Genomic DNA, 27,446 nt, shown 5'->3' on the forward strand with positions numbered 1-27,446 from the left:
AGGAATCCCAAGTTTACTTCTTATCTGTCACTTTATTTTATCAAGTAAATGATTTCACAATTTTTACCAACATGTAAGATAATTTAAACAGTAAAGGAAATTCAAATTCGCGTTTTAATGAAATAATAGTTTGTTAAGAGACAGAATAAATTTGATTAGCGTTAAATAACTAAATAAATTTATTTCATGGTGCAAAGATCAAAAGACATTTAAATAAAATAAGACTCGCGACAGCTTACGTCCACTGTTGCCACCATCCCCTTTAGTACTGATTTCGACCCCCGGTTCACTAGAATCGTCAGCCATATTTTTACCTGCGAAGGTCGACGAAGTTCTGCCGGCTACTCGAACTTTTTATAAAGAAAACGAATCAGACTAGAAATTACTCGAAACTCGTAAATAATTTTGATTGAAAAATAAAAATATTAAATATCATACAATAAATAATAGCAAGTCCATACCATAATTTATTATCATTATCAATATTATTATTATTACAAAATAATCGCGTGGATTAAATACATTATTGCTATGCACCTGGACCCGCAGACGAGCCGCCTCGTCACGGTGAATGATTCCCTTGTCTGAAAGGGTCGTTAGCCGATAGAAAAAAACTCGAGTAATCTAAAAGTAACAAGAAAATTTTTCATATAATATTTAATCAATCAGGCATTTATTATCTCATTACATTACATAATATTATCCTTTTTTTTTAAGGCATTAGTCATTTCATTAATTTTAAATGCCGGTAATAAGCTGATTCTAATAAAATTACAATTATCAATAACTTACTGCTTCTGCATTAAAAAAAAAATTATCATGCCAGAGTTCATTACACAATTAACTATTTATAAAATGTAAAGTAATTTTTTCAATAATTTTTTTTTTTTTTTTTTTTATAAACGAGTGGGTCACGAGACAAACGAACGGTATTGATATACGTGATTAAAATACTAATTGATTGTTATTATTATTAATATTATAATATAAATTTATGATAATTATTAATTATTATTATTATTATTATTATTAATATCATTATTATTGTTATTATTAAAATTATTAGTATTATTATTAAAATTATTTGATTATATTTTTTTAGTGATAATTAAATTAATGGAGAACTAATGTCTTTTTTTTACTCATTTTTTTTTTTTTACAAGTGCTGTACGTAAGAAAGTAGACTAATTAATTTATTAATTATTCCCGCTCGTTAGTTCTTATTTTTAAAAATTTTATTTATTATTAATTTTTTTTTTGTCTACAAAGGCCACCGTGACAGATGACAACTACTCGCTACACAAACAAGTTTTTCTTCATTAATCTTAATTATTTTATTTTTTATTTACTTTTATCCTTATTGATTTATTTATTTTTAATTATTCGACCCTTCTCTTATTTAAGTGAGGGCATAACTTGACAGTAGATTCTAAATAAAATAACAAATGCGCGCGTAATTTTAAATATTGCCTTTGGGTTGTACAACAATTAAAATATCGAATTAAAATATAGAGCAACAAATAATAATAATAATAATAATAATAATAATAATAATAATAATAATAATAATAATAATAATAATAATAATAATAATAATAATAATAATAATAATAATAATAATAATAATAATAGTAATAATGATGATAATAATAATAATAATTTAATTTAAAAGAAAAAGATATTTACACAAATGTCTGGATACTTTGACAACTTAAATTATTTTTAAGTCAACTATTTGCGACGTTATTTTATGCTATCTAAGATCTAAATTGATCACATTTTAAGTTTTTTAAAATTACCGCGGAAAAAGGACAAATTCTATAAAACACGAAATGTCTTTTTTACAATTTTACCATGACCTTTGTGTTTCAAACAGTAATTATTCAACTCAAAAAGTAATCAATCGCTCAAAAATAATTAAAGTTAATCAAGACAGTTGTGTAGCCGATTTTCTTTAAAACCAAGAAAAAATTTCCATTAATTATTAATTATTGAATTGTATATTTATTATTATTGTTTAATTATTAAGGCTGATCAGTTGTAAATGGTGTTATCCCATTATTTGCCATATTGTCCATAATGCTGCAAATATAAGCAGCGACATCAATTTGCGCCTCTTCAGATCGTCTTATAAATGCGTGATCTAAAAGTTTATTGTACTTCGGGCGTTGATGTTCTTCTTTTATTAAACTGTAAAATATAATTTATATTTTTTTTTCTTTCAAATATTCAAATTATTTTTTTTTAGTATGAATTGAAAACAAAATTTTTTTGTTTTCGTGCACAGATAGTAATTTATAAAAAATATAATTACCAAGTGTTAACAAAGTTTACAAATTCCATAGTAAAATGATTGCCATTGCCATTGGGTGATAATCGCGGCGGGTCCCCCTGTACAACTTGATACAATTGTTCAAAAACAGAATTCCATTTAGGATATGGAAAATAACCAGTTGCAACTTCCATCAGTGTGATTCCTAATGACCAGACATCACTTCTCACATCATAACCGCGAGCTCGCTGGGGGTCTATCCGTTCCGGCTGATAAACAGAACCAATCATTCCATTAAAAAAAAAAAAAAATTAATCAACCTAGACTTTCATATTAAACATAAAATATCAACTATGACTTACAGCCATGTAAGGTCGGCAACCGGCGTCACGCGTACGTGCGATAGAATCCACCAGCTGCCCAGAAATACCAAAGTCACAAAGTTTAATATTGCCGCCACGATCCAGTAAAATATTGCTTGGTTTAACATCACGATGAATTATTCGTAATTTTTCTTTAAGATAGTTGAGTGCTTTGACAGTAGCTACTGTTATTTTACCCAGTATGCACTCGGGTATCCTCTTATTTAATCTCTCGTAAATAAATTTATAAAATTTATCTAATGAGGTGTCCATTAGTTCCATACAAATCCAACAGTCACCTTCTTTAAATAAAGCTCCGTAAAATTGCACGATATATGGACACTCATTTGACTTCATCACCACTTCCAAGTCCATTAATAATTGATTTTGTTCTCTTTCATCTACCGTAGAACGAATTCTCTACAATTATTATTATTATTTTAATAAATATTTACAATTATTTATTATTATACATAATTCAAAGGTGTGCGAATTGAATAATTCAAACTTTTGAATCATTCAGGACTTAACAAATTATTTGTAAATTTTAGAATTATCCGAGTCTTTGAATTATTTGTTACTTTCAAAACTACTCGATTAAAAAATTTTAATTATTCGAAAAAATATTAAAATTGAAAGTCGTTAAAAATAAAATTTTTGAATTATTGTGAGTGTGAATGTAGCTGACAATTGGCAGTTTTAAAATTTCAAAATAAATGAATGAAATGTAAATAGAGTAAAAATTTAAAAATGCATATTTAGATAAACGCAAATCTTTACGCGCATTTTTTAAAACTTCATTATTCTAATTTATTTAAATTTATAAATTGTCTCATGTCTACTTTTGAATGATTCATTAATTTACGAGTAATTCGTAAGTTCTAATTATTCGCACACCCCTACTAATCATTAATTATAATAATTTACTTTCACAGCCATGACAGTATTGCTTATCCTATGAATCATTTTATTTACAGTACCAAAACCTCCTCGACCAATTTCACCAATGTCCTGTAGATCTTCACTTGTAAAATCGTACACTGTGTCTGGTGACAATTGTAATTTACCAGTACTTTGCATTGACTGGCACATTCTTAATTTATCCCTACATAAAAAAAAAATTTAATTTATTATTTATTTTAAAAAACTCGAGTCTTTGCTCTATTACTCTCAAGTAAACCAACGGTCTCTTCTTTAATAATTATTGAGTACTTATAGTTATAAATACATTGGTAATTAAATAGCTACCGTGCTTTATCAGGAAAATGTCCTTGTTGCGGTGGCGTCCGAGATTTAACCGGTAATTTAGATATTGATAAAGGCAAGATAGGACGTGAAAGTCTAAAAAAAAATAGATATTTAAATAAAGATAATAAATATTTATTAGGTGATAAATAAAATTTATAAAAGTACTTACGGTACAGGAGAACTAGCTGACGTTCCAGTAGAACTTGAATTACTGGAATTTGTTGGTAAACTACTGCTTTGTGTTGGTAACGGGAGCTTAAGAGCTCGTCGTTTTTCTTAAATTAAATATATTTAATTATCAGTACTTGCCGATGATATATATATATAATCAATGATAAAAATAATTTAGTACCTGATTCTTTTTGTATGTCATTATTTGAACGAAAATCAAAACGCTGAAAGTTGAATGTCCGACCAGAACCTGGAACTTTAATGCCAAGATTATAAATAAATATTGATAAAGTTATAAATAAATAAAAAGTTGAAATTTATTAATCAAGCGACTGTTAAAAATTTGCGGAATAAATTCGGAGTGAATGCGAAGCGGATGACTGTTTTTTGTTTAATCATAGTGAAATTCACTCCAGGGGAATTAATTTCGATATTAAAACTCCAAATTGGAATAAAATAAAATCCATATTTAGTCCACCGGAGTGATCTTTTTAACAACTCCAGAACTCCAAGTGACAGATAATTCGGATTTAAATAAAAACCAAATCACTCCGAATTCTCCTGATTTTTTACAGTGGGCTAGTGTCATTTAATTATAAATTAAAAAATTTTAATTGTCTAAAAAATAAGAGGTAGGTTATAATAATAGCGATGGAATGAAATTGTATAAAAAACTGAGGCGCGAAATAAAAAAAATTCTAAAAGTAGCCGACAATTCAAAATTTTGTTTTTAATTACCCAGTTGTCATTTTGAAATTTTAAAAAAATATACACAATTTTTAAAAAAATTCTCATGGATTTTTTTAAAACTCTGTCAATATTTATTCTGTTTATTAGAAATAAATAAAATTTAATGTCTGCTGCTTTCAGGATAATAAAAAACTTATAAATGAATAATTGTAAATAAACGTACCTTGATTAAATTGGTTTGATGATGAGTTGCCTTGGCTCTCAGCCATTATTGTTATCAGTTATTATTTAGTTTATTTAAAAAATAATGTAGATTTGTAGATACAGGTTAAACCACTTGTCAAGGCACACCTTCCAACACCTTCTAGGATATCTTATTCCACCAACTTATTGGGCAAATGTAGTGATTTTCAGAATAACGCATCGTTTTTCTGCTGGATAATTATCAAACTTACAACTTTATATACATTTATATATTTATTTATTATTTTATTAACAGTCTTTTAAATTTTACTAGTTGTTACTATGAAAAAAAAAATCTATTGATTTTATACAAATTACTTTATTTGTTAATAAAAAATATTTTTTCACAATTATGATTATTAAAATACAGTGAATTGATGGAATAAGAGAGTGATAAGTCAGTAGTGTCGAAAATATTAATGCCCAGAAGGAGGCGACACAAGAAAACGCCGTGATTCGGGAACTAAACTCCGAAAACCGGGAAAACTCGAGTAACGATAGATAAATATATATCACTATGGACATACATTTTTATCTTAAAAGGTTGTCAATTTCAGTATACAAATATACCAGTCCGATATTATTCTCTATGTAGCTAAAAGTAGAAAGATGTCAAGAACGCCCGTATTTATTTCAAATTTTATTTATAATATATTGATTCAAAAGTCGCGGCACTCTTGAATTAAGTCGGTAATATCTTGACGCGTGTTATTGACCGCTGCTCAAACTTTACAGCTTTCATACTTATTTACATCATCGACGATATATTTATTTATTTTTTTGCAACATTTACTTGACAAAAAGTAAAATTTTTAAAGTTGTCAATAAATTTAAATAAAAAGTTTTTTTCAGCAGCAAATTACCGCTGCTATATTTATGGTGAGTATGAATTAGGTGATAAAATTTGGAGGTTAATACTGATATCTTATTATTTTTTTTCAATTGTTGGGTCGACAGGTTAATAATTGAGTGGAAATTATCAGGAAAATAATGATGGCTAATATTGGGCTGCAAGCAAGAAATTTACAATTATGTTTAAAAAATATCAATTTAACCAGGTATTTTATTTTTTTTAAATTATTATTTTTTGAACTGCTCAGTCGCCTACTAAAATTTGCTTCCTACAGCCCTACTGAGATAAATATAAGATATGTAATTTAATTGCATACAATTATTGCTTTGTTCTATTGCCCACTTAAAAATATTTCATGTTCAATTGATTACTATTTAACTGTGTACCAAAATCAAGGAGTACCTAATTAATGAAGATAAGTTTCTGATTAATTTGCTGAGAAAATCTTGTACTTGAGGAGAAATGATCAATGGTCAAGGCCGATCACTTGAGAAAAAAGACAGCTGATCTGAAAAATATCAGAACTACGGTAGTCTTCACAATAGTATAACTCGCCGGTCCATAAGACACTGGGTTGAATCTCAGTCGATGCAGGGAATGACCTGATCAGGCCACTAATTTATAATAGAAAACTCTGTCAAGTTTTCCAGTTACTATTGTGAAGACTACCGAGGTTCTGATATTTTTCAGATCAGCTGTGTCTTTTTTCTCAAGTGATCGGTCTTGACCATTGATCATTTCTCCTCAAGTACAAGATTTTCTCAGCAAATAAATCAGAAGCTTATCTACATTAATTAAGTATTTCTTTGATTTGGGTTCACAATTAACTAGTAATCAATTGAACATCATGAAATATTTTTTAGGCAATAGAATCGTAGGAAATAAATTTTAGTAGACAACTGAGCAGTAAACATTTATAATCTACGAAAAAATATTGTGAGCACCTGTTGCCTTCTCATTTAATATTTATTGAACTAATAAATATATTTAATTTTTAGTTTCATAAATATAGGCTCGATAAAATTATACAGCGTCTTCCCACCGACATATATAAAGCCAATATTTAGAAAAGAGGACCAAGCATTACTAGAAGAAACTGGTGAAGCTGAAAATCTAGCTCATGTACCCATTAAACCTGCCTTTGGCGATGATACTTGTTCCGAGTTTCATGATCCCATTGTGAGGTATATTTATTACTAAATAAATTACTAACTACATATTAACTGTCGAAATATTTTAGAAAATTCACAAATATAATTATGAGAAAAGGTAAAAAAGTACTGGCACGTAGTTTAATCGAACAGACATTCGAAACCATAAAACGTATACAGATAGAACGTTACCACAAAGAGACTCCAGAAGCTCGTAGAGAAATAATATTAGACCCAACAACTATTTTGCACAAAGCTCTGATCAATGTCGAACCTGTCATGGAACTTATGGGTATCAAGAAAGGAGGCACTACCTACCAGGTAAATAAACTCATTACTTATGTTATTATTTAAAATATAATTTATTTTTTAATTCACCAGGTGCCTGTGCCTCTTAAAGAACCAAGACGAAAATTCTTAGCAATGAATTGGTTGGTGCAGATGTGTAAAGAAAAAGATCCCAGGACTCCTTACGCGGTAGTGCTGGCTAAAGAATTAATAGACGCGTCTAATAATAGAGTTAGTTTATTAATTAATTAATTAGTAACAATTAATTTGCTTTAAATTACTATTCCAATGAATAAAAAGTACTTGTAATAAATAAAATGATTTATTTTTAGGGACGAGTTGTAAAAAAGAAACAAGATCTTCACAGACAGTGCGAGGCCAATCGTTCTTTCGCTCATTACCGATGGACATAAGTAATAACTATAATTATCTTATAAATAAAATAATCATTTAATAAAAGTCATTGTTATACTATAAACATAAATTTATTTAAAATGGAATACCAAATATATTATCAAAGTGTTTTTCATCCATAACTTTTCCTTTTACATACAATTTTAATGGAAATTTAGTAGTTTCTGTTTTAACTGAATTAAATAATGGTCGGAAAAACATATTTGATGATTCAGTGCAAGTTATTGTTTTAGCGTTAGCGTTTATATCAATTCTTTTGCCCCAATAATTAACGTAGGAAATTTTTAAATCATTGCTCTTTGGTTTGGAGTAAATGTACCCGATTACGTTGTTACAAAATAATCCGATTCCATGAAAAAAAATTGTCACTGCAACCGCTGTAATTAGAAAATTTCAAATTTAAATAACTCAGTTAATGAATTATGATCCTGAATATGAGTGAAACTTTTTAGAATATTTATTTTTTTTAAATTATCGTTTTTAAAAAAATTAAAAAATTATTAGACCGGCTAATTTCAGTATCGATAAATTGACAATCATCAACTCACTTAAAAATGTAAATGCTTCCGACATGCTTAGAGGCATCAAATTCGTAACCTCCAACAGCATCGATGATGGGATGACAATACATGATAATATTGACATGCGATACTTTAATCGATTAACTAAACTGACATTTTTTATATTTTCAAAATTATAAAGTACTTGGTACCCAGGAAATCTTTTAGATTCATACAATGTTGGTTTTGATGTTGATGTCCGAGCTGCTAATTGTGATGATACCGATGTACGTAATAAATGCCTGTATAAATTTAATCTTGCACAGTTCGCTGTCAAAAGTGACATCTTTACTGTCAATAAATAAATTGCTTGTGAATATTTATTATTTACTAACAGTCTCTTATTAATTATCGTAATTGTAATTTAAAATTATCAAGTAATTCAACAATCGGCACTTTACTTTTTGGAGTTCTTTTTTTATTGTCGTTTTGAAGTTTCAAAAGTTGCCGCGAGAGTGCCGCGCGATTTGAATTAAACAGTCACGAGACACGTGGTCTCAGTTTGTAGACAAAAATTTACCTGATTGTTTTAATGAATTTTATTTTAAGAAACTGATTAATTTTTTTTAATTAAAATGAGTAACAAAAATTTAAAAGAAGCGTAAGTATATTTAATTAATTTTTAAATTATTTTTTGACAGCAAATGAATTATAAATTATGTTTTTTTAATTTTGAGGTTACGTTAATTAAATATATTTATAAATTTATTATTTTAATTTCAGATTTGCTATAGAATCAAAACATTCTGCTTTTTATACTGGAGGAAATGTCAAAGTATGATGGTTTTTTTTTTTAATTTATTATTTTTCCTGGTCCTTGTATTCAAATTTAAATTTATCTATATCTTACAGTGGAGCAAAGATGGAGAACATTTATTTTGTCTGAATAATGGAACGGTGTCGGTGTTGTCCATAAGCACAGGACTCGTTGTAAATAAATTAGGAAACTCTGAAGATGAAGACATTGATGTCGTCAATACTTTTTGTATCAGTAATGATGGCAATCAAGTAATAACCTCTCACAAAAGTAGTCTTTTTAAATTATGGACATGGAAAGGTAATAATTAATCAATTAATTACTTATTTAATTTACAATACATTTCTTAAAATGCGTAATTTCATTTTGCGCAGACGAAAAACTTGTAAAACATTGGAAGTCAATTCACCAGGGCCCGATTCCACTGATAACTTTTTTCGGTAACGACATAATGGCCTCTGGTGGAAGTGATTCCAGTGTACGACTGTGGAATTTGCAGCATCATTCCTGCACTCACAATTTAAAAGGACTTATAGGAGTCGTAAGGTAACGAAACAACTAAACCCTCGTCTATCAGATTTTAATTCATTTACTCCAAGTGTGCTTTAGTCGTTCTCTAGTTTTTCTTTACAATATATTAAGCCATTCATTTTTAATTATATGGACTAGATAGGAATATTTTGATTACTAGACTTTGTAAAATAATAAAATTATTTTTCAGTGTCTTAGAATTCCACCCAGATGAACAAAAGCAATTACTCTTCGCAGCCGGTGATGATAAACATGAAATATTCGGGTGGGATATTACAACAGGACAATTGACAATAAGACTCAAAGCCCATCTTAGTAAAGTTACTTCTCTATCATTTCATAATAACGGTATTAATTTAGTAAGGTATGCATTTACAATTACAATATAAATAAATAAGCTTAATAATTAATATTAATATCAATTAATCATTAGTTCGGGACGTGACAAAGTATTGATTCTTTGGGATATCACGCAACAAGTTTCTATAAGAGTATTGCCTGTCTTTGAAGGAATTGAAGGAGCTTTTATAATACCCGCGAATATGAAATTGCCAATAGACATTGACGAAGATTCCGATAATAAAATATTTGTCGCAAGTGCTGGACAAAAGGGCACAGTTAAGATATGGGAAATGAAATCTGGCCGCGAAGTTTACTGTCAAAATAATTCACTAGTGCCAGCTGCTGAAGACAAAGACGATCTTTCCATTACTCACTTGTTGTTGAACGAACAAGTCGAATGTTTTGCAGTTGTCACGACAGATCATCATATTCTTATCCATGCATTGAAAAGTTTTGTGTGCACTAAGCAATTCGTTGGGTACACTGACGAAATTCTGGACATTGTCTATGTGGGAGAAAACGGGAGTCATATTGCCGTTGCTACCAACAGTTTGGACATTAAATTGTACCAACTGGCGACGATGAATTGCCAATTATTGCGCGGGCATACTGATATTGTCCTGGCGCTCGCTACAACTCCGGCAAATCGTTATTTGATGGTGTCTTCAGCGAAGGATAACAGCGTGCGCGTTTGGTTGATGTGCAAAGAAAGTCATATGATGTTTTGTATTGGTCACAGTGAACGTCATATTGCCTCAGTTGGCTCCGTCGCACTTTCTCAGTCGTCTGCTAATTTTTTTGCTTCAGTAAGTCAGGACAGGTGTCTAAAATTGTGGAGTCTTCCGAAAAAACTTTCTACTACAGGTAATTTGTTACCTCTTTAATTACATATTAATTAATATCATTAATTTGCTTATTTATTTTTAGATAAAAATATTGACCTAAATGTCGAGCATACTGTCGTTGGTCATGAAGCAAAAAGTGATATTAATTGCGTTGTAATATCGCCTAATGATAAAATTATTGCTACTGGATCACAAGATAAAACAGCTAAAGTAATTTTTAATTATTATTATTAATTTTTTAATTAAGTATAATTAGGGTACTAATATTGATTAATTATTTAAGTTATGGAGTGCAGACAACTTACAACTTATCGGAGTACTTCGTGGACATCGCCGAGGTGTTTGGTGCGTAAGATTTTCACCAATTGATCAAGTATTAATGACAACTTCCGCTGATTGTACCATAAAACTCTGGTCAATATCAGAATTAAATTGTCTAAAGGTATCTATTCAAATTATTTTAATAAAATTTATTATTTAACACTTTATAATTGTTGTTTACAACAGACTTTTGAAGGACACGAATCATCAGTAATGAGAGGAGAATTTATAACACGTGGAATGCAATTAATTACATCTGGTTCTGATGGGTTACTAAAATTATGGATTGTTAAGACTTCAGAAGCCATAACTACATTGGAGGCGCATACTAACAGAGTCTGGACACTTGCTGGTAATTTTATTTTAAATAAAAAAAAAAATTCTAAGAGTGTCTTGTAGCAGACATCAGTCAAATTTGAAATTATTAATAGAGTAAATAATTAATAAAATTAAATTTGAAAAAATGCGCATTTAAAAAATTTTGAAATTTAAAAGTGCATGTTTTAAATTATTTACTATATTTATTTATAATTTTAAATTTGTCTGATACCTGCTATTTCACACTCATAAATTTGTTGGCTCAAGAAAATTTTTATTTTAAATTTCTAATTCAAAAAATTTCTTGAGACGATTAAAAATACTTTACGTCAAGAAATCTTTTTTTTTCTGAGTATTTATATATTTATTTTTCATATATTTTCAGTAAGTGACGATGAAAATCATATAATAAGTGGCGGCAGCGATTCACAGATAGTAATATGGCGAGATGTTACTGTTGAGAATCGCAATAAGATGATGGAAGAAAAAGAGAAAATAATAATGGAAGAGCAGAAATTATCAAATCTTCTTAAAGCTGATGAACTGGTAGCGGCATTGAAATTGGCATTAAAATTAGACAAGCCAATGCAAGTACTGCGTATTATTGAAGGCATATTAAAAAACAGTGATAGTGAAAAGCTGAAAGATGCAATTAGTGAATTGAAACCTCATTACAAAGAGTCTTTACTCAAGTGTGCGTCTACGTGGAATACTAATAGTCGTAACGCGCAAGCAGCTCAGGTAATTAAATCACGCGATACAGTAAATCGTAATCTATTTTTATGGTAATAAACAATTATTATTATTATTAATAACTTGGGAATTATTTTTCAGTTGATCATCAACATACTGATGAATGACATTGGGAGTGGCGCCATACAAATGTCCTCATTGTCATCGTCTTTAGAAGCATTGATTCCGTATACAGACAGACATCTAAAAAGACTCACGCGGTTGTTTCAAGATCTCCATCTACTTAATTACACAGTAAATCGTATAAAACCTCACAATGAACCCAAAAAAATAAATGGATTCAATGAGTAATATTTATATTCAATAATTAATGTAAATAAATTGATAAAGTAATAAAAATTATTTTATTATCAATGAAAGTTAATAAATTTTATTAGATGTTTGCGCAATGAGTAATCAGTTTGCATGTGCAAGTACTAATTACTAAACAAGTAGAGTTATCAGACGTAATCTTAATGCATTTATGGTCTACTGTCTCATCGGGTGTCTAAATTTGCGGCAAACGCATCGTACAATTTATTTTATTTTTACAATATGTAAATATGTGGTCTGGTAAACGTTTGGCAAATGACTAACGCAACTAACAACTAACAAGTAGCTTAGATAATTCAAACACCGGTTATTATATATCAGTTTGAGTGGGATCAACGTTTGGTTGTGGTAATTTTATATTTTTACTTCAGCAAATTTACCTGCTCATAGCCACCATCTGAGAGACAACAGCAGAGTCAGGCTCCAGTTGTTACCGTCGGTTTGAGTCTAACAGCTCTGTTTATAAGACCCGATAATATTTTTTATATTTATTATTCATACTAAAATGCGCGGGTGTAATTTAAATGGATTTTATTTTATAAAATTATCAATTTATATTTTTTTTTATTATTTATGTTGTGTGCAAAGTGATCCAATTACGTGAGTTTTTTATATTTCAATGACATAAAATTTTTTTTTTAATTCACAAATCAAAAAATGCGCGAGATTTAAAAAATTTTAATTTTTGTTTCGTATAATTCAAATTATTTTTTTATCAATTAAATAATTAGACCCAATAACAAGAAAAAAATTTATTCCTGTGGTTTTTGTGGTTTTTTTGAGAGGAGTTTTATTTATTGGCAATAAATTAAGAAGTTTATGTTAATTGTAATAAATAATTAAATAATATATAAAATTTAATGGTAACAGATAATGAAATTTTTTAAAAGATCATTAGCGCGTGACGTATTATGTCGTATTTTCTATTGTTGAAAGAAATAAGCGGTCGCTTTGAAGGTCTTTAGGAACATTTTCTCGATGTCAAAGTCATTACACTAAATTTATAATTACATTTTATTTAATTTTTATTTATTAAAAGACTACATACGGGTTTGTTCAATAATTTATCTTTCCCGGCATTAAGATTAATTACGTGTAATGTTTATAATTTAGTGAATTTATTTGTCTTTATTTAAACAAAAACATAAATAAATAAAGTATATTATTTATTTATCGTTGGTTATAATTATATGTAATAAAAATACTTATTATTCTTAATTTGTCAATTAAAATTATTTGAAATCATTAACTTGTAATTGGAAAAAAATTTTAATTATATCTTATTTTTATTTTTAAATTATGAAATTTTTTTCAAACACGTGTTTAGTTTTTAATTAAAAAAAAAAAAAAAAAACTTGTGGTTCAGTAAATTAAAATTGTGATAAAAAATATTCACTTGTGTAAACGGTAGATAATTAAAATAATCAGTTCAATAACTGATAATTGTTATTTCCAAAATATTTAAAATTCAAACAAAATTTAAATTTATACTTCAGAAGTGTCAAAAATAATAATAAATATGAACAGAAAAATAAATATTTTTTAGACTCAATAATTTATTCAAAAAATTCGATATTTTTACTAAAAAATTTTTTATTAAAAAAAAAAATAATTTAAATTTTAATAAAAATAAAAGTAAAAAAATTTGAATCGATAAATTTTAAATAAAAATATACATGTATATGTTCTTTTAAAAAATATTTGTCTCGCTTGCTAAAAAATTTTTAATAAAAATATTTTTTTATCAACTGGTATTTTGCTATCAAACATAAAAGACTTAACACATATTTAATTATGACGCAAATTGTTTGTTTCACTCGTATTGCAATCACGTGAAAAATGTATCATCCTTGTACGTGCAATCGCAATCATTTTTTTGAAAACTGCATCAGACAATATCGCTAGCGTGCGTAATTCAAATTTAAGAAATTCAAATCTATTTTTTAAAACAACGATAAAATATTTAAAACGAAATTTATCACAAAGCAAATTGGTATTAAAAATTTTTCGCATAGATAATTTATATCACCCGAGTGTTTTTTTTTTAAAAGACATATTGTAATTCAAGTACTCTGTTGAATATTAATTAACAAAAAACATTTGCTACTATTCCAAGTAAATATTGGCTCTGCAAAACTACTGTATGATAATTTTTAGCCAAAGTAGTTTACAAACAGATAAGAATAAAACAAGTTAAAGACAAAAAAAAATTTGTTTTACATTTTTTAGGGCAACCGAAAGTAATAATTGTCATGCAATTAACAGAGAAAACACATTAACACAGCGAGAATTACTTCAGGAATTGACAAATGATTGTCGGTACGATAAGATGGTAAGACCACCTGGTGAAATCAATGCAAGTGACCCAATTAAAGTTGCCTGCAGGGCAAACATATATACAATAAAGTCAAATATGGCCAAGACACTAGTAATTAACATTTTAAAACCATGAATAAATTTATTTACTCTAGTCCTAATCAATTATATTTACTTTTTTTACTCCTGTCTACCAGCAATTTGACGTCCACATGATGCTCCAATTTCGTTACCGCGACTCAAGACTAAGATATTCTGAGGTAGCGCCGCAGTACACTCATATTTTCGGGGGTCAGTCAGCTCATAATTTAATATGGACACCAACGGTATTTGTCTCCAATGAAAGAACTTCCGTCATAATGGGAAACGGCGTCAAAGATTTGCTGATATCAATCGACCCGACTGGTGTGGTCATCTTAAACACCAGGTAAACATAAAAAAAAAAAGCTATAAAAGTTATCTGTTATCTCTAAATAGTAGTGTATAACAATGAGTTAATCGATTGGTTTCGTATCTGAAAGTAAAATGAATACAATGTCATTGCATAAATATATGTCTTTAGACTCGAGGCCACCTTGAACTGTGCTCTTCGCCTGGAAAAATTTCCCTTTGACGTACAAGAATGCCCGCTGATATTTGAAAGCTGTGAGTTTAATCATAAGATAGTTGGTTATCATTGAAAATTAATTGTGATAATTAATTATACTGAAAAAAATTTTCGGAGTAAAAGCGGATTCATTTCCTCGGAGTAAAATTCAATCCTGGAAAAATAAACTCCATATTTACTCCGTATGCAGAGTAATTTTTTTCTGAAAAACTCCGCTGATAAAAAATTTCTATTTACTCCGCATTAGGAGTGATCTTTTTTTTTACTCCGGAAGTGACGGAGTGAACTTGGATTTAAATAAAATCCGTGGTCACTTCGAATTAACTCAATTTTTTACAGAGTAATTATTAATAAATAAATAATTTGAAATTAAAGGGACTCACAGTGCGCAAGATATGAAATTATACTGGGATGAATCACCGATCGTGTTAGCGAAAGAGTTGCATTTAACAGAGTATCGACTGGTTGAGAAATGGGTTAACGAGACTGAGGTCTCTTACACTGCGGCACAGCAACATTATGGTCACTTTGGTAAATTGAACGATCGATTTTCATACAAGCTTAACCACTCGCTTTTTATTTATTTTATTTTTTGCAAATGACGTAAAACGAGCATTTAAATCTATCAGGATTACATTACATATCTTTTGCCCATATCCATGTTCGTACCCGTATCCATATCCATCTATAAACATATATATTAAATGTACATTTTCATATATAATAACAGTCCTAATGCTCTGATGTATTTTTTTCAGCTGGTAACTTTAGTTCGATTAGCATCACGTTTAAGCTCGCACGTGAAATGGGATTTTTTGTTATGGACTATTATATACCATCAGTATTGATTGTCGTGGTGTCATGGGTGTCATTCTGGCTTCACGTTGACGCGAGCCCGCCGAGAATCGTTCTAGGAACTAACACAATATTAGCATTCATGACACTTGCGTCTAAAATCGAAAATTCATTGCCTAAAGTTTCCTACATAAAAGCCAGCGAAATTTGGTTTCTTGGTTGTACAATTTTTCTTTTTGCAGCAATGGTAGAGTTTGCCTTCGTCAATACAATTTACCGGAGAAAGTAAGCCGTTAATTGGATTAAAAATTAATGTAATTTTGAATAAAAAATTTATTTTTTTTATTTTAGGAAAACAGTTCAATTGAAAAAAGTTAACAGTAAATATATTTTGAAATCAACACTGACCCCGCGCTTGGCGCGAAAACAATTTCAAAAAAATACAACCAATCTTGAACGGTCGCGGTCTTGGTCTTCTCTGGATAACAGCCGCTTAAATGGCAGTGATTACTCCAGTCAAAATTATTTAACAGTCCACGTAAGTTATTATTAATACCAATAACTACTTAGAAAGAAAAATTATACGACTAATAGTCATTAAAATTTAAATATTTAATAAAGTAAACAGAGTCTGAGTACAATCGGCAAAATCTCAAAGATTTTATTGATTTATTCAAACTAATGATTCACTTTGTCAACCATGTTGACAATACTTGTCATTAATTATTTATAATTGTTACACATATATATGTATATACATGTTTACAGGGTTTTCCTAGTACAATCAATATACCGTCAGTGAGAATAGAAGACGAGAGAGATCGTGACTTTTCAAGCGGCAGTATAATGACAATTGAGAGTTCACCGTCTCCTCCACCAAAATCATTTCCACGGCGACCAACTCTCGCGAAATTGAACACCTTTACAACAATGACACCACAGGAAATAGCTCAGTGGATCGACCGGCGGAGCAGAATTGTCTTTCCCGCGGCTTTTCTCATATTTAACATTCTCTACTGGTCATTCATCTGGATTTAAATAAATAATCAGCAATAAGTTTTATATATTTTGTAAAGGAAAAAAATCACTCATCTACTTTGACTGTAAATTATGCGTGTTTTGTATAATTAACAAGACAAATCAATGGTTATTAAATTAATCTCAACATCTGTGGTATCACCTACAGAACAATTATTATTATAATTTATTATTAAATTAGGACACTGATGATTTAATATGAATAAAAATAAATATTGTACCTGTTTTCGAGCTTATGAACTGGCAGCGTGTGTCCTTACAAGCGTTAACATGAACATGAACATGAATGTGTGAACATAACATGTTCAAATCTATACTTTTTAGTTGCGTGTTTAAATCTAAGATACGAATCTCCCTCGGTCAGTCTCTATTTCCACAATGAGAATTTTTATATGAACTCTTACTGACCTAACAGCTCACTAAAATATAATACGTAATAATAAAAAGAAAAAAAAACTTGGGGTGAAATACTGAAGGTCGTCATCTCGAGGCTATCGATCTCTAATAAAATTTTCGTGACTCACGCAACCCTTATTTTTTCGTTGATATTTTCTTCCCCAATACAAGACACTTTAAATGGTGTCACTAATTATTACTTAATAATAGTATTTGACGAATTTTTTTTCACCGCAATTTTTAAAAATATATGTGAAAATACTATATGTACAGATGTGTATAAAAAATAAAATAGATTTAAAGATTAAATTTACGTTAATTATTTACGAATACGACTAACAATTATCCAGGCACAAATATCGATCGGCATGTGGAGAACAAAGTTTAAATGTTAATTGCGGTTAATTTTTATTATGAGAATAAATTTGAATTACAATAAATTATAAGTAGTCATGGAAAAATAAATGTAAGTGCAATGATAAGCGCTAGTTTTTTTAAGTAATTAAACTTTATTTTATTTAAATCACTAATTGAAATTGTAAATTACAACTAAAGACATTCTTAGGCAGCCTCCCCCCCCCTACACAATTTTTTTACTGTGTAATTGTAATTGTCGCCATGGTATAAATTAAAAAAAAAAATGACACAGTTGTCATCAATTAGAAGTCAATCGAAATTAGGTAAATAAATTTTAGCCGCCAAAATTTGAAAATTCTAATTGCAAAATTGACATGATTTTACTGAAATTTATTTTTCAAATTTCGTTCAACTCCCAATTGAAAACAAAGTATTTTTTTAAAAATCTATCCCGGGAAAATTTCAACTAGGCTGAGTTTTTTAAATCAATACTACAATTATTTTCCAATCAATTAATAAAATTTGAATTTCCTCCCGACAACTGGGTCATTTAATATTTTAAAAAACTAAAGAGTATTGTCTGAGAATGTCCTGAAACATAAATACTAATTAACGAGACTGTTTGTAATAATAAAAAAAATACATGTATATAGTTGTTAATATATTATGATAAAGTTAAGCGTTGGGTAAATGTATAGAGTTTAGATAATGAGTATAGGGGCTGAATCGAAACTATGTGACTCTAACAAGTTGGAAAGAAAGTATAAAGATATTTATTTTTATTACAACATACATGTACACACGTGTATATATACTTATGTGTATTAAAGAATGAAGTACAGAGAAAAGTAAAAAGTTATGCTCGCGCATTTAAATTAATTCCAGAGTAGTAACAGACGAGTATAGAGCTAGTGATGAAAGCTTTAGTGGTCAGTCAGCGGTAGTCGCGCGAGTAGTACACATGTATATTATTCCGACATACCCAATCTACTACCCATTAATATAAATATATAAATATATGAATCAGTAATAATAGTTATAACATAAGTATTATATCGCGTGTTGAGTAGTTAAAGCCCTTGGCACTCTTCTGACACCCTCGCTTATAGTCAGTGACACGACTTAAACTTTCTGGGCCATTGATACGTGATCTTGGTACACTTATTTTTTTTTTCTCGGGGACGCGGCTCTACTTTATTCAAATTAAACAAACTTTTTTGATACGTTATAAGCTGGATGTAACATTCAGATTACCTGTAATCTATACTGCGGATTAATTGCTTGCAGACGGAGGCGGTTTATTAGTTTTTTAAATAAAACAGGAGTTTAATTTCAATGAAAGAGATAAATTTTACGATGATGTGAATTATTTGTCAGCAAAATATATTTTTTTTTTTTTTAAATATAAATGACGTTTTATAATTTACTGTTTGTTGTTTTCGATTATTGTTTTTGTAATGAGTGTCACTCAGTTCGGTAGCAGTGGTAGCGGCGGAAGCGGGAGTAGTTCGAGTGGTAGCACGAGAAATTTCAAAGACCGCATTGAAAGACGTCCTGTAGGAGAAAAATTGATGGTAAATATATTTAATTGTTGATATTATGATGAGAAGCTATTTATTATACTAATTAATTGTAGTTGTTGCTTATAATTGCTGTTAATTAATTTTTATACTGTGAAAGATAAATAAGTGGTGTAGAAAAAAATAGGAAAAACACTGAACGATACAATGGACATAATGAATAATGATAAGTAGTTAATGTTGAAAAGAGCAAACATGCAAGCAGACACAACTGCAATAGTCGGAGAATTGATCGATATTGGGTCGTTGTTCTGCGATAAATTGTATAGGATAATATAATAAACTACCGGAATAAAAAATAAATTGGAGGTCATCGAAAAAATCAATTTACCATAATCGTAATAACGTTAAGAAAAAATATTTTATTTTTTTATTCTATTTATATAAAATATTTTAGGTGGTGGTACGAATCAGACCACTCGGACAGGATGAAGTCGGTCCTAGAGTGTTACATGCTATCAATAATAAGGTAAATCAATATTTCGTACACTAAAAAAATTCGGAGTTACGGAGTTTTAAAAACAAAATTACTCTGCATACCTAATTTCGAAATTATGTGGATTTTATGCAACCCGAATTTTTTTCGAAGGTATTAAATAGTGGAGAGATGGGCAAAATTTTATAAAAAGTTTCCTTTGTAAAATGTTTTTTTTTGTAATTGAAAAATCACATTTGTAATTGAGTGTTATTTTGAATTTTTTTTTAACTGTTTTCAAAAATTTATTTTTGTAAAAAAATTGTATGAAATCAATTTAATTTTTTTTTATTATTAATTAACAATAAAAAAAACTGTGTCATATTTTTTTCAAAAATCTAGTCTTAGTTTTTTTTTTCATAAATATTTTTTTCACCTTTTTTAAAGGGCACCCCATTTTGCCTGGAAAAAATGAAAATTTTTTCTACTTAGTTCACGTACGCCCCCCATAAAAAAAATCTGCTCTATATTTACTTCAAATAAAATCCGCGTTGACTCCGTAACTTTTTTTCAGTAAGACTAAAATTTAAAAAAAATGGTTCGTTGTTTAATAGATGGTTATGGTGGATGATTTAGAAGTAGATAAACAAAAACGTAACTCACCAAAGCAATATCTGTACGACTTAGTACTGGGTGAAGATTCATCGCAAGAAGCAGTTTACGAAGGAACAACTAAATCACTTGTACAAGATATAATCGACGGATATAATGCAACTGTTTTTGCATATGGTGCCACTGGGGCAGGTAAAACACACACGATGGTCGGCAGTGCTGAGGAACCTGGTGTTATGGTACGGGCCTTGAATGACATTTTTTTAGCGGCACGTAGACTTTCAAACGACGTCGACGTTGAGGTAATTATTTTAGCTACGTATTGATCATTTGTCGATTGATGAATGACAGCAATGATCAATATCACAAACGAGCGTTTAATTGTCCACAAGCTGACTTGATATTTAAATAACAACTTAAATATATAATAAATCTTAATCAGGTAGCAATGTCATATCTCGAGATATATAATGAAAATATTCGCGACCTGTTGAATCCAAATACTGGTTACTTGGAGTTGCGTGACGACTCGCGAGGTCGCAATATACAAATCACTGGGCTTACTGAAGTTTCGATAAATTCTACGGAAGAGGTAATTGAGTTTGAAAATTGTTAACATCTTTTTGTTACTTCTATTTCTGGACTAATTTAATTCAATAATTATTTATAGATACTTACATTTAAATTAAGTTTAATTATTTTAACTTTTTTTTTTTTAATAGGTAATGAAATTATTACACCAAGGCAATAAAGCCCGGACTGTCGAGCCGACAGCTGCTAATGAAACGTCATCTCGTAGTCATGCTTTGCTGAATGTCGTTGTGAAGCAAACAACGAGGCCACCGTCTGGTCGTGACCTTCGACATCGGGCACGTGTTAAGCAGGGTAAACTTTTTATGATTGATCTTGCGGGTTCTGAAAGAGCGAAGCAAACAAAGGTGACATTTTTATTATTATTAATTTTTTAAAACTTGTTTTACTATTTAGTAATTAATTAATGAATTAATTGATTAATGAAATGTAATTATTAGAATCAAGGAAAACGTCTTCAAGAAGGCGCGCATATTAACAGATCACTACTCGCACTTGGTAATTGCATAACGGCATTGTCTGGCGGCGCACGTTACGTCAATTATCGGGATTCAAAGCTCACGAGACTGCTGAAGGATGCACTTGGTGGGAATTGCCGGACTGTGATGATCGCTCACGTTTCACCTTCGGCTTTTCATCGTGAAGAAAGCAAAAACACACTAATGTATGCAGATCGCGCTAATCGTATCACTAATAAAGTCGAACAGAATATCGTTGATGTGAATTATCATGTGACGCAGTACCGCGATATTATAAGCGATTTAAAAAATGAAATATCTAGATTGAGAACTAAAATGCATGATACCGAAAGACCGGATACGCAGGAAAGAATTTCATTGGCTAAAGGAAATGATCTGAGAAGTTTGCGTGAAAAAATAGTGTCAGCATTTAAAGAACAAATGCGACTTAGGTAATTTATAAATTTTATGTTAATTAATGTAGTGCAATTAAATTAATTTATGGTAAGTGTTATTTTTAGTCTATTTATATTTTTTGTAGGCGTAAACTTATGGAATTAGATAGTCATCTACTGGGTCTTAATATAGCCGCTGAACAGCAGCATGCAATTATTTCACACTGGGAGTCGAGAAATAATAAACTTTACAAAGCTACCAAAGAAAATACTAGACGAAGATCTAGCGCTGATAGTCAGATTGATGAAACTGAAAATGAAGGCACGTAAAAATTTATATTTTTGTAAACTGAAGAAATTTTTGGGAAAAAATGTCTCCCGAAAGTCCAAAAAATTTTTACAGTATATGATAATTAGTAAAGATTTAATTAAATAATTTAAATGATTTTTTTTTTTTAGATTTAATTGAAGAATATGAAGTTGATGATATCACTGTACAGCAGGCATGGACAGAATTATCAGAAATAAATAAAGAGCAAGAACGTTACACTGAAATACGAGCGATAACTGAGCGGGAATTAGAAACTTGTCGGCAGCGAAGTTCATCCCTTGAAGATGTAATTTATATTTGTTTATGTTTATATTTAAAATATATTATGGTTTAATAGTTGAGAAAAAATCTAAGATTTTGTTTAAATAGGAATTGCCGGCGAGAATAAATTCTGAGGAAGAACGTGAACTGTTGGCACTGATGCTACGCGTCCATGAATTGGAAGCAGACAAAATGATGTTGCAAAGTGAAAGATTAGTCAAACAGCATGAACTTAGAAGACGAGAACTTCTGCTACTTAGATATGATCGTCAGCGTCAGATTTCTGATGAAATTATAACGCGGCAGCGCAGAATTATGGAAGGTAGTTGTTTGTTTTTTTGAATTTAAATACAAACTCTTGTGAAAAGTTAACGAAAGGTTTTATTTCTTGATAATTATTTTGCTGTGAATTTTTTTCAGATGGAAAACTGGCTCTTCCGTCAGATTTACAAGAGTTGTATATAATGTACCAACAAGAAATTCATGCCGCTGCTTACAACGATAGCAATTTAGTTGATTTATCAGTATCTTCCATGCTATTTAATAACCGTCTGCCACCAATAAATCGTGGAATTCATTTTGAAAGTCTTGATGACACAAGATTACCCAGCAGGTAATTTATCACTCGTTATCTTAACTTACAAACTACTATAAATAATAATTATCATAATATTATTCTGTTTTAAATATTTATTATTATCAATTTCAGCTCAACAGATTCTGATTGGGAGTCTCCGTTACCTCCAATACCAGAGCCACAGGAAATTGAAAACGTAATGGGTCCAGTTGTTCGTCCATTAGTATCTCCATCAGTTTTTTTCCCGCCAATATCCAGCTCTAAAAGAAAAAATCAGTATGCTATTGCCTAAAAAATTTATATGACAATGAATACAGTCGAATTCTATTAACTCGGACAGTGGGGATCAAAATTGAGGTGAAGTTCCGAGTTAATGGAATCCGACGTAATGGACATCGACAGTAACCGACACTTTAATGCCTCAATCTTAATTTTTTTTAGGGACAATAAATTGCGTAGAGTTGCAAGTGATAATAATGTAAATTCACCAAAAAATTTACGGGATTCACGACTAAAAGCATAAGCTCTTCGCATCGTTAATCGTTAATTTAAAATAAATAAATAAAATTAGCAGTAACGAGCTACTAGTACCTGAAAATATAATAATAATTAAAATAATAATGATTACTGCTAATCATTATTGAGAGTTGATAGCAATTGGCGACGTCGTTTTCTAGCTTCTGAATCGACGACCAGTGGAGATGATGCGACGGAAGTTGACGCTGGCTCATTATCTGATAATTTTTTTTCTTTCATCAACAATTGTTGTCTCTTGGCAGACTGTTCAGTTGGATTGACAATTTCAATTACATCATAATTAGTTTGCCCGGATTTTTTCATCTTCAACGTAACGCGTCTGCGATTTTGAGAAATCTGAACGCTGTCATCCTGCACAAACGATTCATCAACAAAGAGGTAATCAGATGATCGTTATTTGTTGCTAATACAGTCGATCTCCATTAACTCGGACATTTAGCCCTCGGAGAGACGGAAATTTCTTGAAAGATTCAGAGGAAGTTCCAAGTTAATGGAAGTCGACTGTAATTATTGCTTATTGATAGAAAGTGAACCGTAATTTTACTGATTCCCGTTCCAGAACTATCTCGTGGCTCCCAAACACGGATAGATTCTTCATGGTCCGTAACGGCATCTTCGAATTTTGATTTACGAATGGGCATTATGTCTTCGTCGGTTGAAGAACGATTTGATGGATCAACCGGCGTACGAACTTTAAGCTTCCATTCTTCTAGCCGCTCCTCCCATACGCGCTTCCGTTCGTTCCAGTAGTCTAATTTACACCCGTAAATTAATTTTTCTCTACATAAGCAGTGTGTTAATAACTAAAAAATAATTTAATAAATTAATAATTCTTGATTAAATATTTTCTACTTCAACTACTGGTAAATTTTACCCCATTGTGACTTTTACTAAATTCAAAATTAATACGCGATTCATTTTTTTTAAAATCTTCAATACTCTGAGATATTTCATCCGTAATATATCTGATATATTTAGCGATGACGTTTTCATTTTCGCTCGTTATCAATTTCGGAAACGTTGACGTTATGTATTTAATCAAGTTTTCCCTGAAGTTCTACAGTAAAAAACAATAACAATGTATCATATATATATAATATTTTTTTTTTTTAAATAAAATGTAAATTACTGTCATATCTGCACGTGTGATGTCCATGTCCTTGTGCACCATCGCTACATATCCTATTACATGTTTGACTTGTTTGGGTTTATTTAAAAAATATATCAATAAATATCCCATGGTCTCCATAATTATCATGAATCTCTTACTTGTATCCGCATCTAAGGTCAGCGGCATGTCGGGGTCAAATGTGAAGTATTTTACATACTGCGGATACGCTTCGCAAAATCTATCAATTAATTTTATTTAATCATATAAATTTACTTTTAAATAATATATACAAATATATTTACTCGGTAAAAAATACATTCGCATGATACTGAAGATTATCTTCTACTTTACTCCAGGTTTTTTTTATTAATACCTGCTCAGTCGCTATTGATTTTCTATAATTATCTTTTGAACTTGTGCCGCCCATTTTTCAAGGTTACCGCGTTTCCGTCGACTTTTTTTACTATAAATAATTATTTTTATTAACAACTGAAGTTAGCTCATGAAAAAATTTTATTTATTACTAGAGAATAATTAGACGGTAGTGATAAAAAAATTTGAGCGATTTTAATGATAATAAAGAAGCCATTCGATCTTACCCGGAATGCAAGGGTAGATTTCTTATTTAAATAAAAAAATTTTTGAAACGATAAAAAATAAATTATTCATTTAAAAATAATTATAAAATAGTGTAATTAATACTTATTTTACAAACTATAACATAAATTTAAAGGAATTGAGTTATGTCTTATCATTCAGAAGTTATTAGAGAACTATATTTTTAAAAATAAAAAAAAAAATGAGACCCATTGCAATAGTTCGATTTCTAAAGAAATCCACCTAAAAAATATCAATGAGCTGATGATTTAATGAGTGATGATAATAATTAAGTAATAAATAACATTAAATTAAAATTTCGTTTATTATAAACATGTATCGTTATATTTTATCAAAAATAATAGTATCATTGCCATCGTATATTTTAAAAAATCACAATAGATCGGACGTTAATAATTTTACGAGGAGATAGCAAGTCCACCAGGTGTAAATAATTTTATTTGTCGATCTAATAATTTGTACTGATAAGTCGTGCGCTCGGACCAGTGGTGCTGCTTCCTGATGGCAGCGACTCTCCACTGCACGTGCATATTACCCGATATATCATTAGCGTACCCCGTTTTTAAAGGTTCAGTGATGACGAATAAATGTGACATGCGTCTTATTACTTTTACGATAAGATTCGGATAGCAATTATCAGCATCAGTTTGATATGAGTGACCCATAACACACAGCGCGAGTGTCGGCTCTGATTCCATCAGCGACCTCAAGTATTTGGTGTACAGCCAGACTTCCTTTAAGCTCAAATTTAAATCGAATAGATGCGTTATCTCGTCAATTATTATTGTTACAGAGTCGCGTATCTTTTTAGTTTCATAATACTGCTGTCGTAATGATGTAAATAAATGCTGTATTACGTTATCATCCAGCTTTAGGGGGTCTGGTATCTGTGTGTTATTGGTAAATGTATCACGCAATCTTTCTTCCAGTTCAGATGTACCTGGATCAACAGAATCGTGACCCAATTCTTCAATGTTGCAGACTATTGACTTCATTGGTTCAACAACCGTTACTTCACCGCGCTCACGTAAGACAGTTAAATTGTACCCAAGTTTCATACCAATATTATGATAATGACCAAATGTGTTGTGAAATAGAACGAGACAAATTCCACGGCCTTGTTCCAGTGATTTAGACAGTACTGTGTTTATGATAAAATTAGCATCAGATCCATGACGTTCGTCGATCATTATTAATTTTCCACCTAGATCGACCTGGTCGATTCCAAGTGCTCGGCATACGCTGTCTGTCATTTTTTAAAAATCTAAAATATAAATTTATTATTCATTCATAATTTAACAATTACAGTAATTAAAAATTAAATATTTATGGTATCATAACCTTGATTGCTAATAAAATTAACCTAAAAAATATTTTTGATTGACTTAAAATTATAATTACTTGAGACTAAATTAAATTACTGATTATGATTGATGATAAATATGAAAGGTAATTACTTTTTATTCAGTATCCGTTATAAATTTTAATAAAATTCAGTCACTTGTTCTCAGGACTCGTGTCCACATGCCGCCATCTTTGGAATTTAAATATCGCGACAGTGCGCACGCTCTGGAGAACGTCAGGCCAGTCAATCAGAACGCCTTTAGGAAATTATAAGTTTAAGGCGGATTTTTATGACGCAGTATCGATGATACTGATAATTAGTGGCGGTTTTTTAAATTTTATAATTAATTTTAATTCAAAAAAAATTCACACATGCGCATTATTAAAATTGTACATGCGCATACTTATTTATAAATTAATTTTTGTAAATTAAATATTTTTCATTTAAAAATAATTAATACATAAAAATGCAGGTAAAAAAAAAGTAATACCCAGAAATAAATAAATCAAAATTTTAATGTGCACGTATATGTGTATATTTATGGTAAAAATATCAAAGAACTTATTTCTTTATTTCGATTAAAAAAAAAATATTGCCTCTAATTAAAAATACACGAAAATATACAAGTTTTTAAATAAAATCAATTTCTTTTGTTTTTCACTAAAAAAATTCATT

The 27,446-nt window shown here is 29.8% G+C and overlaps 7 protein-coding genes across 9 annotated transcripts; 3 read left to right on the forward strand and 4 right to left on the reverse strand.

The window, feature by feature from the left end:
• Positions 1-1,217: 1,217 nt before the first annotated feature.
• Positions 1,218-5,404, reverse strand: LOC103568930 (dual specificity mitogen-activated protein kinase kinase 4). Its single transcript, XM_008545968.3, has 8 exons — positions 4,967-5,404; positions 4,235-4,309; positions 4,052-4,157; positions 3,883-3,975; positions 3,562-3,739; positions 2,635-3,054; positions 2,315-2,541; positions 1,218-2,190 (listed from the first exon to the last, which is right to left on the reverse strand). The coding sequence occupies exons 1-8, from the start codon at positions 5,010-5,012 to the stop codon at positions 2,025-2,027; spliced, it is 1,311 nt and encodes a 436-aa protein (XP_008544190.1). The 5' UTR covers positions 5,013-5,404; the 3' UTR covers positions 1,218-2,024.
• A 137-nt stretch (positions 5,405-5,541) lies between these two features.
• LOC103568928 (28S ribosomal protein S7, mitochondrial) lies at positions 5,542-7,764 on the forward strand. The gene is made up of 6 exons (XM_008545966.3): positions 5,542-5,865; positions 5,944-6,044; positions 6,838-7,023; positions 7,080-7,311; positions 7,372-7,509; positions 7,611-7,764. Exons 2-6 carry the CDS (start codon positions 5,977-5,979, stop codon positions 7,689-7,691), a joined length of 705 nt encoding a protein of 234 aa, XP_008544188.1. The 5' UTR covers positions 5,542-5,865; positions 5,944-5,976; the 3' UTR covers positions 7,692-7,764.
• Positions 7,745-8,685, reverse strand: LOC103568929 (transmembrane protein 186). Its single transcript, XM_008545967.3, has 2 exons — positions 8,241-8,685; positions 7,745-8,069 (listed from the first exon to the last, which is right to left on the reverse strand). Exons 1-2 carry the CDS (start codon positions 8,536-8,538, stop codon positions 7,768-7,770), a joined length of 600 nt encoding a protein of 199 aa, XP_008544189.1. The 5' UTR covers positions 8,539-8,685; the 3' UTR covers positions 7,745-7,767.
• A 39-nt stretch (positions 8,686-8,724) lies between these two features.
• Positions 8,725-12,472, forward strand: LOC103568927 (transducin beta-like protein 3). The gene is made up of 11 exons (XM_008545964.3): positions 8,725-8,853; positions 8,976-9,027; positions 9,105-9,309; positions 9,384-9,555; positions 9,731-9,904; positions 9,974-10,746; positions 10,810-10,937; positions 11,011-11,169; positions 11,235-11,400; positions 11,752-12,107; positions 12,201-12,472. Exons 1-11 carry the CDS (start codon positions 8,828-8,830, stop codon positions 12,408-12,410), a joined length of 2,421 nt encoding a protein of 806 aa, XP_008544186.1. The 5' UTR covers positions 8,725-8,827; the 3' UTR covers positions 12,411-12,472.
• A 316-nt stretch (positions 12,473-12,788) lies between these two features.
• Positions 12,789-23,793, forward strand: LOC103568925 (kinesin-like protein KIF19). Of its 2 annotated transcripts, XM_008545962.3 has the most exons (18): positions 12,789-13,031; positions 14,661-14,859; positions 14,945-15,174; positions 15,310-15,392; positions 15,730-15,885; positions 16,113-16,434; positions 16,501-16,687; positions 16,918-17,127; positions 20,550-20,849; positions 20,990-21,139; positions 21,270-21,485; positions 21,579-22,048; positions 22,138-22,313; positions 22,451-22,608; positions 22,692-22,905; positions 23,004-23,196; positions 23,293-23,436; positions 23,602-23,793. In XM_008545962.3, the coding sequence occupies exons 1-18, from the start codon at positions 12,937-12,939 to the stop codon at positions 23,681-23,683; spliced, it is 3,585 nt and encodes a 1,194-aa protein (XP_008544184.1). In that variant the 5' UTR covers positions 12,789-12,936; the 3' UTR covers positions 23,684-23,793. The 2 variants fall into 2 exon arrangements, with proteins under 2 accessions (XP_008544184.1, XP_053593428.1); XM_053737453.1 differs by lacking the exons at positions 12,789-13,031; positions 14,661-14,859; positions 14,945-15,174; ... (3 more) ...; positions 16,501-16,687; positions 16,918-17,127 and adding exons at positions 19,349-19,514; positions 19,918-19,989.
• Positions 23,350-25,624, reverse strand: LOC103568926 (uncharacterized). Its single transcript, XM_008545963.2, has 6 exons — positions 25,111-25,624; positions 24,827-25,046; positions 24,572-24,754; positions 24,231-24,500; positions 23,752-24,048; positions 23,350-23,420 (listed from the first exon to the last, which is right to left on the reverse strand). Exons 1-5 carry the CDS (start codon positions 25,233-25,235, stop codon positions 23,791-23,793), a joined length of 1,056 nt encoding a protein of 351 aa, XP_008544185.1. The 5' UTR covers positions 25,236-25,624; the 3' UTR covers positions 23,350-23,420; positions 23,752-23,790.
• Positions 25,625-25,711: 87 nt separating this feature from the next.
• Positions 25,712-27,025, reverse strand: LOC103568923 (elongator complex protein 6). Of its 2 annotated transcripts, none has more exons than XM_053737454.1 (2): positions 26,884-27,025; positions 25,712-26,690 (listed from the first exon to the last, which is right to left on the reverse strand). In XM_053737454.1, the coding sequence occupies exon 2, from the start codon at positions 26,677-26,679 to the stop codon at positions 25,825-25,827; it is 855 nt and encodes a 284-aa protein (XP_053593429.1). In that variant the 5' UTR covers positions 26,680-26,690; positions 26,884-27,025; the 3' UTR covers positions 25,712-25,824. The 2 variants fall into 2 exon arrangements, with proteins under 2 accessions (XP_053593429.1, XP_008544183.1); XM_008545961.2 differs by lacking the exon at positions 26,884-27,025 and adding an exon at positions 26,768-26,871.
• Positions 27,026-27,446: the final 421 nt, after the last annotated feature.

Source organism: Microplitis demolitor, chromosome 3 (assembly GCF_026212275.2).
Source record: "Microplitis demolitor isolate Queensland-Clemson2020A chromosome 3, iyMicDemo2.1a, whole genome shotgun sequence".
Lineage (NCBI taxonomy): Eukaryota > Metazoa > Arthropoda > Insecta > Hymenoptera > Braconidae > Microplitis > Microplitis demolitor.